The 13373-nt window shown below is 33.6% G+C and overlaps 2 protein-coding genes and 2 long non-coding RNA genes across 4 annotated transcripts; 2 read left to right on the plus strand and 2 right to left on the minus strand.

Moving 5' to 3' along the window:
- Positions 1-4785: 4785 nt before the first annotated feature.
- Positions 4786-5501, minus strand: LOC140182034 (uncharacterized). The gene is made up of 2 exons (XR_011877852.1): positions 5367-5501; positions 4786-5238 (listed from the first exon to the last, which is right to left on the minus strand). It is a non-coding gene; the product is annotated as an uncharacterized lncRNA (long non-coding RNA).
- Positions 4924-8128, plus strand: LOC112779972 (uncharacterized). Its single transcript, XR_003190930.3, has 5 exons — positions 4924-5058; positions 5150-5628; positions 5926-6118; positions 6545-6757; positions 7811-8128. It is a non-coding gene; the product is annotated as an uncharacterized lncRNA (long non-coding RNA).
- A 295-nt stretch (positions 8129-8423) lies between these two features.
- Positions 8424-8917, plus strand: LOC140182267 (uncharacterized). The gene is made up of 2 exons (XM_072228415.1): positions 8424-8561; positions 8639-8917. Exons 1-2 carry the CDS (start codon positions 8424-8426, stop codon positions 8915-8917), a joined length of 417 nt encoding a protein of 138 aa, XP_072084516.1.
- Positions 8918-10131: 1214 nt separating this feature from the next.
- LOC112778360 (uncharacterized) lies at positions 10132-11560 on the minus strand. The gene is made up of 4 exons (XM_072228416.1): positions 11226-11560; positions 10688-11087; positions 10555-10607; positions 10132-10429 (listed from the first exon to the last, which is right to left on the minus strand). Exons 1-4 carry the CDS (start codon positions 11558-11560, stop codon positions 10132-10134), a joined length of 1086 nt encoding a protein of 361 aa, XP_072084517.1.
- Between the last annotated feature and the right edge of the window lie 1813 nt (positions 11561-13373).

Below are 13373 nucleotides of genomic sequence, written 5' to 3' on the forward strand. Positions count from 1 at the left end.
AATTGAGCATTCCATTGTAATTTCTAGGGAGACGACCCAAGACTTAAAACTCTCGGTTTATATTTGTTTTGACTTGTGACATATTTTATTTAAACTTTGATTGATAGTCAATTGTTGGGTTTGGACTATACTTGCAGCGGAGAAATTTTATTTTGAGAGAAATGCCTAACCCACTTTAGGCAAACATCAAAGACCTAGAAAAATTATAAAAAGAATAATTAGATAATTAATTATGAAATTAAAATAGTTAAAACACGTCTGGATGGAGTCAAAAATCAAACCTTAGGAATTTAAAAATTTAAAGATGATAATTAGATTTAGTGGATTTTTCCAAGTGGAAACATGTAAGGTATTTCGAAAAAAACATGTAAAACGTATATTGGTAAATTAACCGACAGTACTGGTTTATGTCTACCCGGTACTGCGAGTAAGACTATTAATTATGAGTGAAGAGGGTTAAGAAATTGAAATTTATAATTTGGAGAGATGAAAAATCATTAGAATACAAATTAAACGCCAATGTTAAAGGTTTTGGCGCAAAATTGGGTCAACGGACTAAAATAAGTAAATCGGGTCCAAGTGGGTCCAATCCCACACATATATAAGCCTTACAACTTAACAAATTCAGCATTTCTCTCCCATTTGAGAAGAGAGATTCGAAATCGAGAAAAGCAAAAAGAGAGGAGAGAAAACCCTAACCACCCTCACCTTCAAACCTCCATAACTTTTGCTATGGAGCTTCGATTGACGAGTCGTTTGTGGCCTGGTGAAACTTGTCTCCTCCTCTTCAATTATATCAAATTATTTTGGTGAGTAACTTGAAATTCCAGCTCCAACTTCTCATTCAAAGCTGAAATCACGTTTTTTATTTTGGTATTGAGAATTTTTGGTGATTTTGATGTTATAAGGGTTTTTTAGCTTATGCTCTTGGTGGTATCTATCACTAATTTCAGTGGGTAAAGGTAAGGAACTCTTTTTCCCTCTTAGTTTATCAATTTATGAAAACACTAGTTTTTAATATTGTGTAAAATTGTGTAATATGATGTTAGATTGAGTAGTTGGAAGCTTGGCTTGGTAGAACTTTGAAAAGAAAAACTTGGAAGTTTGAAATTGCGACATTACCAGAAATGCAACTCAGAGACTGTGACGTGGAGCAATGGATGAGCGATCGACGCTTACCAGAAAATCTAAGGAGGTATAAATTTTCTTTTTTTTCTCTGGTTTACATACACATTTAATGACAAGTGAAATGAAGACTTAGGGTTTGTTTGGGCACCATTCTAAAAAAAGATCTTTTTTTAAATGATATTTTTTTTAAAAGATCTTTTACAAAAGTAAAAATGATTGTATATTTGGATATCTCATATAAACAGATCTTTTTATCTATCAATTATGTTTGGGTAAAATAAGATAAAAGTACTTTTTTGTTAATTTATTATGTGAAAAATATCTTTTTTTAGGAAAAACATCTTTTAAAAAAAGATGTAAATTGTAGCTTTTCAAAAAAGATATATTTTTTTATTTTTCTAGTGCTTTTACTTTTACTATTAGAAATTCATTAAACATACTAAAAAAAATCTTTTTGCATTAAAAAAATATCATTTTTTATCGATTTAACGATGCCCAACAAAGCACTTATTTCAGACTTTAAAGAAATACAAATTATAATTTTAAAGTTTCTTCTTGCATCTATTCTCTGTTTGCGAATGTGTTTAAATTTCTATATGTGTAATTACTAATTAGTAAATGTGATTCATAATAACCAAAAACTCAGTTATTCGTCTAGCAGGGTGGGAGATACTGTGAGAAATTAAAAAAAAAATTGTTGCTTCGATGGATGAACCTAGGGGTGTGCATGGCCCAGCCCAGCCCCGAACACTTTAGGGGCTATTTTGGTTTGATTTCACCGGGTCTAGGGTCGGGTAAGGGTCTCAAAAATAGACCCGGTCATTATTTTGGGTCGGGTCCGGGCCATGGCTCGGGTCACCCGAAGTCGGCCCGGTGGCTCGGTCATCATACACAATTAATATTTTGTGTTATTAATGATGGATGATGGCTATTCTTATGTGGAATTTAAATATTGTAAACCTTAATATTTTATGTTATTAGTTATTATAAGACTATAAGTTAATGTTTTATGTTTAAAATGCATAAGATTTTAGATTAATGTATAATATTGTATTATTTATATTGATTTAAATATTTGGTGTTATTAGGCAATATTAGTATTGATTATGGTTATGCTTTAATTTTAGAGAAGAGTTGGTTCTTGTTATATTTTTCTAACTGAATTTTACCATGTCAAATAATGGTTGGAGTGTTGGAAATTTGGATATTTTCACATGCTAGCTTATAAGAAGGTATCAAGGTAATATAGTGTTAACGGCCCGATTTTCACCCGATTTTTATCTGGTATAATCGTGGCCTGAAAGTATATAAGTTTCATCGGATCTAGTCGGGTTCGGGTCTAATAAATAAGGCTAGTATATATTTCGAGCCAAATTTGGGTCACATCAAATCCGGTTTCACCCTTTGTGCAAATTAAATTAGAAATGCTGCTCTTTGATGCTGTGAATGCTGGAATGCTGTTTTTATTTCCTCATAGTTGAATATGAGAAATGCTGTGAATTCTGTAATGCTGTGATGTTGTAGTGCTGTTTAAATTTTCTCAGCGCTGAATATGGCCGGGGAGAATTCCAACTTCTCGATTTTTAATGCATCTGTTTTAATTTTTTAGATGTTTTAATGCTTCTGCTGCTGCTGTTTTTACTTTTTAATATTTGGAATTAAGGTTCTGAAAATCGGTCTGGTCATGGAATTGTTCTAGTCATTGGTTTACTAATTTATTGGTCTAATCAGTTCAACTGTAGTCTAACAAAAAAAACGTTTTATAATAAAATTTATATATCAAATTTGGGAGCTTTCTGTACCTGTTTATGGAAACAACTATACACACATTTATAGGAGGGAGAATTAGAACATGATATGATGATGATGATGAATAAGCAATTACTAAATCTTTGGGTAGCTACGATATCCATGACTGACCATGAGTATCCATATAGTAAACCTAACAATTCTTATAAAACACAATATACAACAATAATTTCTGTGAAATTCATGACAAGATACTGCTATAAAATTTTTGCTATTGTTATATCTCAAATTCTCAAATGAATTCTATTTTGTGATATATCATTATCAAATTTCAGCTCCTTCAAATTCTCAAATGAACTTATTCATTCAACTAATATATACTAAATGAGTGAAATATAGATAATCAGTGATCAATTTAATTTTGTTCAAAAGACAGTGACATTTCTTTGGATAAAACAAAAGTATTACTACCAAGAAGTATATTATATAATCATCCATCAAGTTCAAATTCACTAACATAAAGGATAACCATTGCCACAAAATAGCAGTAATAGGCAATCATCAAATTACATAAGTGCCAGAGCACATGATAACTCCAAAACCTGTGGCATGAATAAATCAAAATTAATTTTTGGCTGCCTCTAATACAAACATCCAAACATGTATGATTATCTTCCAAATATAACCCTACTTTTAGCTCAGTCTGACACATTCTGTTCTATTCCATAGCATCACAAAATACTCACACCAAGTTAAATACATCCCAATCAAACAAAATAGAGAACCTAATAAGCTACCTTTAAATTATATTGAGTATACAACCATACATCAAAAATTGTCTCTGGTACAAGAAAATCAAGGCTCCAGAATGTTAAGTAGTTCAATCTTTCATAAAGTAACAAGGTTTAATCATACACAAGCAAATTAGTCAAATTAAGGCTCTGTTTGGGAAGAACATATCAAAGAGATTAAAAGGAAGAAGACGAAGACGAAGAACGCGGCTTAGTAGACGGAAGACGACGAACTCCGAGCTGACCTCGAGGAAGAAGCTGCTATCAGTGAGAGCGAACAGGGGGTTGGAGACTTGGAGCTCGCGGACAGGACGAAGAGGGAAGCTCCTGAGTGCGATGGATGGCGGCAGTGTCCCACTCCTTGCGGTGGCAGTGGTGGAGGATAGATGTCTAGGGTTTTTTTTGGTTGAGGGTAGTGCAAGGTTCTGAATTGTGAAGGAAAGAAAAGGAGAGAGGGGCTGGTGCACTGGAACAAGGAAGGAATCAGATGGCCTTTTTTTAAACGAAGCATAAAATGACGTTTCATGTAAACTAGCCGGTTCAACGATTTTTATATGGTTTTTGAAATGGTAGTTTCTCTTGATGGACTGAACCGCAAAGGCTTCCGGTTTCTGATTGGTTCGGTTTGACAGGCCAGTCCTATTTTTAGAACCATGGTTGGAATGCTTCTGTTTTAATTCCAACTTCTTGCGCAATTCTACTAATAGGCTTTTTGAATCGATTGAATTTTTTTTACAGGATTTTAAGGTGGTGTCATGACTTTCTTCACGTACACCATTTTAAGATTTTTTTTTATTGTGTGATTATATTTTTATTTAAGATCGAGTCAACTAATTCAACTCATGATCCACTAGTTGAACTAGTGACCTAGTGATATGATAACTTAACTAGTTCAATTACTGATTTGGTTCTCACGACGGTATATTTGGGTATAATAAATTAATAATATAAAAATATTATTTATTTATTATCTTAAAATAATTTTTAATAAAAAAGATCTTTGTGAAAATAATGTAAATTGTAATTTTAAAAAAATTAATGTTTTTATTTTTATCATTAAAAATTTTATTTTATTTTTATTTAAAATTTTTAAACAACTTAATTGCAGCATCCAAACAAGCTCAAATTTCATCTAGGTACTTTGATTTATGAATGTATGAAGAAAATTAAGACGACTTAACAAATAACAATAGATTAATGGGAATAATTAGCAGCATGTTTTATCAATATGATTTTCAAGTAAGGCTTCCGGGACAAAGGCTGCTTAGCAACAGAACAGTGAGGTGCTTAACAAATGTCGAGTCATTTTTGCCATGGCCTCCGGCCTTGAAGAAGTCACAGTCCTTTCCACAAGATTCTTGCGGAGTCCGCGTGTTCAAGGAGCCTTAAAGTCACATCTCTTTTCTCCATTAAATTTGTTTCAAGCTTCAATTTATGAATTCAAATCCATGGTTCATTTGCTAACGGTGTTGTTATTGTAGGTATGAATCACCTTATTGGAGATCCTTAGCTGCAAATCGTATTCAAGTTGCATGGAGATACAGGAAGAAACGTCTAAGTCGTGCTGATTCTGCAGTTTAAAATTTAAAATTAAAATAGAGTGCGAGTATCATTACCATATAAACTTGTAATTGTGTAAATAATAAAAGACAAAATTGTAGTCTGAAAATTTTCAATATAGAAGACAACTGTTGTAACTTGTAAATGAATAGCTGACGTGGACGTGTTTTGCAGGTACGGCCGCTTTTTGGGTTTCTCGCAGGTTGCGTTTTGTAGGGGCGGTGGCTTTTAGGGTTTTGATAGAAATTTTATGTTATATAATGCACTAGCTGGGAGGAGAAGTACTTCATAGATCTAGATCTGTAATTGAGAGAGATAGAGAGAAAGAACGAAAGAAGCACCGGCGAAGACGATGAGGAATTTCTTCGGTGCCCACTGAGTATATATGATCACGGTCACGGTTGGTTCAAACAACACTGTCTTCTTTATTTATTTATTTTGTTGTTTTTATTTTTGTCTGTATTTATTATTTTTTTTATCGGTCTTTTTTTATTTATTTAATTTTTTGGTCGGACTTATTTTGTTCGAGTCTTCTATGTTCTTTATTTTTGAGATTGACAATCTGAGATTTGATGGCGATACTTTGTCATGGTAGAAAATTTTTTCGAAATAAAATAAATAAATTTATTTATTCCTAAACTAAATTAATCTAACTTTGTTTATAAATATGCTTCATTTTATTATTGTGTCGTCGTAGATCAGGGTATTACCCACCGATTTTAGAGCAAAATCGCGAACGCTGGAACCGAACTGTATGCAAATCGGAAAAATATCACTGGATCTGAGAGAAAACACACAGATCCGAAGAGTAGAACTGGATTTTCCCCTTTACAAGTCCGTTGCTGACCTCATCTTTGGCTGAGTTGAGATGACATTATGACAACTCGAAGGTCATTGTTTTTTTTTTTTTAATTTGCATCTTTATTTTAAATAAATACAAATTTTAGTTTTTTTTTTAATTTTTAAATACAAAAAAAGATTTTTATGACTCGAATATTGTGATTACTCACTGACATATAAATTTAAATTTTAATGAGGTCAATAACATTTAATATTAAATTTTAGTGAAGTCACAATATTTTAAATTTTATTATTTTAATTTGTTAATTTATTTTTTAAATTAATACGAATTGGTCTCTTTATTTTTAAATACAAAAGATTATTTGTTGACTCATATTATTCATTAACGTATAATTTTAAATTTTAATAAAGTCAATAACAATTAATTTTTAATTTAATTTTAACATATAATTTTATTTTTTATTTTATTTTATTTTTTTTCGAATCAAGTGAATACTTTTTTGATTTGCATGCAGATCGGTGTCAGCAATCCCGATTTTGCTCTAAACTTGGTGAGAGGCTCCGATCTGTGGCATAATTTCAAAAAAAAAAAAATTATATTTATAAATAAATTTTGTTTAATTTGATTTGGGAATAAATAAATTATAAAATTGTTGATGCAAATGAGGATGAAAAGGAAAAAGAGGATGAAGTTGACAACATTGACGACATTGGTGTGCCTACTACAGGTATGGCTACTACAACATATAATCAATTTGAGATATTTAACAACTAACTTGTTTAGGTATTAAGATATTTTTTGTTGACCGTTTAGTTATTTTTATTTTATCATCAAGTATCTTATTTTTTCCTTCCAACATTTAAGTTAGTATCTACTTTTTGTCAAAAAAAAAAGCTGATTTTTTTTTCATATGAAAATGATTACAGTGTAATACTATGAAATGGACGTGCATCAAGTTTTTACATTGTTATTGGTGTCAGTCAAACTCAAAACATAAGTGCCTTTTTCACCTTTTTCTATTTTTTTTATGTTTGTGAAACAACCCAAAACGTAACTTGCATTTTATGAATGTCAAGTTTCTCAATTTTTTGTTTGTTATTGTTTTAAGCCCAAAACACAAGTTAAGTTTATGAAAATGAGCATTTTTTATTTTTTTTTGAAACACTAAAATGAAGATTGCATTTTAAATGGGCCAGAAAACTTTTTCGAAAGCTGCAAAATGCATCCTGTGTTTTGTATAAAAAAGAATATTTTAATCGAGAGTCTTGCCTATAAATACGAAACTCAATTCAACCCAAGTTGTACCTCACTTCTACTCTCATTCCTCTTTCTTTCATATATCTCATACTTGTGAGTTTTTTTTACGACTAGTTGTGTCAAAAAAGCCGAGTTAGGTGAAACTGAGGTTATAGAAGGTATTGCAAATTTGCGACTGTATTATAACGGTGAGATTATACCAAATGCAAACGAAGGAGTGACTTTTTGTTTGTGAATGTCAGTTTTCATTTGGTGTTCCATTTACCATGACTTTTGTTTATGACTATCCGTTTTCATTTGCTATTCCTCATTTACCATGAGTCTTTGTGAGAACATACAAAGTCACATTTCGAAAAGGGTGAGCAATATTTTGTACAGAAATTCTGTACAAGTATTTGGTGGGCTGATATAATTTCAAATAATGTTTATCACTGACGGCGCATGTATGCAATAGATGTTCTATATTTATCAACAAACCAGATTTCATGTGCCGATGATAGATCTGTACGTTGTGTTTGAACAGCATACGGGGATGGACGCGGTTGGCAAGGAGGTCAATGTTGATGAGCTCGGGGATATAGATTGGGAAGAAGATAACAATGACAGTGAAGATGAGTTTGAAGCCAACTATGAAGTAAATGACAAAGACGATGACGGAAAGCTGGCAAGCAATCTGGCGTACAAAATGAAGTGCATGCGATTATAAGTCAGCACCCCTTTGGTGTTCTGTCTTTTATGCTGACTCTGGATCTCGAAGCCATGCATGTCATGAAACTTCCTGAGTATGCGAATATGGATATGTCATGATTATTAATTAAAGTTACCACTACCATTTATTTAATTTGCCTTGTCCGACTAACGGTGGTTCACATGTCATAGTGAAGGCAATGTTGCGGCGGAAGATGGTGAGTTTAGTGTCGAAATGGAATTTGGTTCTAGAGAGTCGGTGATATTTGCAATCAAAAGCTACACTATCTCTAGAAGAGTTGATTACCTGTGTATGAGTCTGAGCCATAGACATTTTATGCAAAGTGCAAGGGTTATGGTGCAAGGTGCGATTGCTTATCTGACATAGCTTAATTCGAAAGAAAGGGTGTTGGGAGATCAGGAGATATAATGGCCAACACACCTGCACCATGGGGACGATTTCACAAGATCATGCCAAGTTGGACTCAGACACAATTGCAGATGCTATTAGGCCGTTGGTTGATGCAAACCCGTCGATAAAGGTGAAGTCTATTATTGCAGAAGTTCAATCCAAGTTCAACTACACTGTAAGTTATTGCAAGGCTTGGTTGGCAAAGCAAAAATCTGTGTAAAAATTTTCGGTGATTAGGAGGTTTTTTATCAGACTCTGCCAGTATGGTTGAAAGCAATGACTGCAAATATGTTCTGGTCTCGGGTTCAACTAAAAACGCTCCTTGTTTACCGTGAGAGTGAGGAGGTTCAAGGTGTAAGAGTTCTCCATCGCATTTTTTGGAGCTTCTATCCGTGTATGGTATCGTTGAGACACTGCAAGCCATTGGTGCAGGTTGATGATACACTTTTAGTTGCGGTTGTACAAGATGGGAACCAAAATATTGTGCCTATTGCATTTGCGATAGTCGAGGGTGAGACGACAGACGCGTGAGAGTTTTTCTTAAGCAATTTGAGGAGATATGTTGTTACCATTAATGGTGTGGGCATTATTTCTGAACGTCATAACTCCATCGACGCAGCAATAGCTTGCGATAATGGTGCATGGTCACCACCATGAGCGTGACACATGTTCTGCATCAGGCACATCGGGTCCAACTTCTTAAAGAGGTCAAGGCTCCGTATTTGCATAAACTCGTGGTTAACACATGTATTTAAATTCGCTGTTATGGTCTTATTCATAGTAATTTTGTGGCATCTGCTTTTGATTACATGGTTTGTTCAACAAGCTATTCTAGGACGGAATAGGAGTACAACAAAAATTCCAAAAGGCTTAAAGAGCGGGGTGAGGCATATACTCAATGGTGCGATGAGATCGGTGTTTAGAGATGGGTGTTGGCATTCGACGGGGTCATCGTTGGAGATATATGACAACAAACTTGGTAGAGTGCATAAATTTTATCCTGAAGGGTGCACGCAACCTTCCTATGACCGCCATTGTTAGATCTACTTTCTATCGGCTAAACGAATTGTTTACTCGGAAAAGCGCCGAGGCTCATGAGCGTGTCTACAACGGATTCAAGTATTCAGAATTTGCTACCAAAAGAGTTGAAGAAAGTTTTCAATGTACAGGAAACATTGTCGTCAATCGGTTCGACAGGCGCAATGAGATGTTTGAGGTTCGCGAAATGCAAGATGGTTCCATTTACACTATTAACCTTGCGCAACGACACTGCGATTGCGGCTATTTCTAGGTCGAGCGACTCCCATGTCACCACGTTCTTGCATGTTGCGCTAACTAGCGTCTTGATTGGCAAGTATATGTAGATGACGTGTACAAGATGTCTGAAATTTGCAAAGTCTACAGAGGAAAGTTTGTTCCAAGGTTGTCAAACTCGCGAGTCTAGGTAAATTTGTGAAACTGACCTAGACTCGACTCAAACTCGTACGAGTTTACCTGTTATATATATATATATATAGGCATTCAAACTTAACAATTTTCACATCAAAACACATAATAAATTAACATAATACATTAATACTACAATTATATTAAATACTCTCTACCACACATTTAAATCCTTCACAAGTATGCATCTAGTTCAACATAAAACACACAATCACACAATTAAAGCTTCATATAACATAACCAAAAAAAAAAGAAGAAAACAACAAAGCAACAATTAAATGTTCTAATAAAGTAAAAGTCTAAAACTGAAATCCTCCAATATCTTCATCTTCAATGGCATCAACATCGTCATCTTCACCATCTTCATTAGAAACATCATTTCTTTCAAGTTCAAGTTCGACACGGCCAACATAATCATCATCATTCACATGTTCATCTTCTTCCTCCATGAAATTTTGTTGTGGATCCTTAATGAACTTATTCTCACCTCCCTCGTGCATGTTGAATTCATTACTATTCATACTTGGAATAGCAAATTCATTACTATTTGGATCATCATTAGTATTGTCATTCATTGGCAAGTGAGAATGCTCAACACTTTCAGCAAAATTCTCATTAACATCTTCAGTTATCCACTCATCATTAGAATGCACTGCCTCAAATTAAGTTCTGGAATTTTTCTAATTTGCTTGCCCTTTAACTTCAAATTATACATCACATACACTAAATCATTCATTTTCTTTTGATGCAACCGATTTCTTCTCTTTGTATGAACCTAAAAATATATAATACCAATAGTTAATAAATATACAAAAATCAAAATTAAAATAAATAAAAAATAGTTCTAAAAATCACCATTTCAAATGCACTCCAATTATGTTCACAACCAGATGAACTACAAGTTAAACTTAGAACTCGGATAGCAAACTTCCTTAGTTCTGGACAACTATCTCCATAAAAGTTCCACCACTCAGTAGGTAGCATGGCCTTTCTACTACTCTTTACAGTTTCATTGCCAAAGAGGCCTCTAGCATAATGAAAGTCAGGAAGTTGTAGACCAACCTTTTCCCTTTCTTCCTGGTTAGGAACCAATTTTTTCAAACAACTATATAAACCAATCTTAATGTCAACATCATCATCCATGAAATTTGGTTCATAGTGATAACGAGGATTAAGATAATACATAGCAGCATACAATGGCCTATGCAGTTGGCTTTTCCACCTCCCATCAATAATTTCCCATATAGGTTCATAACTAAAAATAACAATGCAAATGAATAATAATAAAAAAAAATCAAATAAATAACTAAATATAATAAGAAAGCATGGTAACATGATACATTGATAATCAAATATTAAAGCCTTCAATTAGTTAAGATTACCTCTTTTTAACACAACCGAAATTAGTCTTGATTGTTTCTTTGGCTTTTTACCTTTTTTCATGCTTTCAAATATGAAACCCATGGCTAGTTTTTCATTTGAATCTACCAAGCGAAGCACTGTAATGAGAGCAGCAGCAGCCTTGAGGCATATGACAATATTCTTCCATAGCCTACTATCCAAAACCATGTTTTGGATTCTTATTCCTTCAGGCGTTGATGCAACCTTAGTTGTCTTCCAAGCATTAGAAGTAAACATAGTCATCAATGGTCCTTTATCATCATGAAGACAAGTGAGAGTCAAATAGACAGTGGCGAATCTTGTGGCATTTGGCTGAATCAAGTCCATTCCCTTTGTAAAATTCCTCAACATGCTAATGAGCATACTCCTGGAGTATATAAAAGTGGTGATTTTTCTTCCCTTTTTTTTATGGTTGTTTCATGCACCACTACAACAAATAAGGGTTTTCGCAACGGTCAAAAACCGTTGCCGTAGATTGAAAAACCGTTCCCAAAACTTTAGGCAACGCTTTGGCAACGGTTTTTGACCTGTGGTATATGCGGCCGTTGCCAATGCTCAAAGGTAACGGTTTTTTACCTAAGACAACGGTAAAAAAAAAACCATTGCCAAAGTTACTGGTATAGACAACGGTTTTGACAACAATTTTTAAAGAATGGTTTAGAACCGTTGCTGGATAGGCAACGGTTTAAAACTGTTCTCTTTCATGACGTAAGGGTCTAAAACCATAACTGGATAGGCGACGGTTTTAAACTGTTGTAGTTTTATTATTCACAAAGCCAACGGTTTTAATACCATTGCCATTTTATAGTTGTTTTTGACAACGGTTTTAACACCATTGCTTTTTGTGACTTTTGACAATGGTTTTTTATAATATAATTCTTTATTTACAAGAGTTTTCTCATGAATGAAATTAGTTCCAACTTTTTTTTAGTGTCAATAAATAACCAAAACTATTTGAATCAAATTACTAAAAAAAACTAATTGAACATTTACCATCAAATTTGACTTATAAAAATTGTTGTAAGATCCACAATCACATGATATCATCATTGCAAAATAACATAATACTAATCTAGGTCATAACTACTTTTACTTATATATCATCATTTTTCAAAATACCATAATACTATAGCCTAAGGGTGGCAATTTCTTCATTCTTCTTCAACAAAATTAGTGTGGTAACTCAGCTTGAGTGGACTCTCTTGGCTTCAATGGCAACTGCTCCACATAAAGAACTAGAAAGAATCTTAAATCTGATCTTTATCTGTATAAATATTTTTGACAGATTAGAAAACCTGGATACTAAGCATTAAAAAGACAAACACAAAGTTTTGCAGATAGTTAACCAAATATCAGGGAAGGTATCTGTGAAAAATAACCTTGACAGTCAAACTGGATCTGAATCATGAACAGGGAAAAATGCAGGCTGAACAGGTAAAGGATATGATTATCGAGAATAAAGAATGTCAAGAGTTAAAAAGATATTAAATCGCCAACCTCTGGATTTCTTCGGTGAGGGCAGGAAGTGGGGAGAATAAGTAGGCAGGGTCCACATTTCCCTGCACACCTATTCCACTACCCAATCTTCTTCTTCCATCTGCCAATATCCACAGTCCAGTCCAGCCCAATAACATCAACTCCAGTATCTTTCATACGCTCAAGGAGGCCACCATTTCTATTTATATAAAGAACAATCGGTGTCTCAGGGCATCTTTTCTTGACCAAATCTACAATCTGGATGTTTAGAAATCAGTAAAAGGCAAAAGAGGAAAAGATTTGGAACAATAGCATCTTGCGCCCAATGTTCAATTCGCAAATATTTTATGTTTTATAAATTATGATGATGCACTCAATTAATAAAAAAGTTTGAAGGTGTAGCCTCTGATTTGGACTTTCTCTCTGAAATTCAGAAGACCAAGATCAACATCCAGTGAGCTTACTTACCACTCGATGCTTACAAATTACAAGCTCTTAGCTCATCTTATTATTTACCAACCAAATGACAATCATGAGAGCTTGGAACAAAACAATAATTTACATAAAACAAAACCTGTAATCATTGCAAACCTTTGAAAGTGACACATGGTTTGTCTAGTTCAAAGATTCAACTAAACAAATAAGCAAAAGTTGAAATACATAC

This window comes from Arachis hypogaea, chromosome 19, assembly GCF_003086295.3.
Source record: "Arachis hypogaea cultivar Tifrunner chromosome 19, arahy.Tifrunner.gnm2.J5K5, whole genome shotgun sequence".
Classification (NCBI taxonomy): domain Eukaryota; kingdom Viridiplantae; phylum Streptophyta; class Magnoliopsida; order Fabales; family Fabaceae; genus Arachis; species Arachis hypogaea.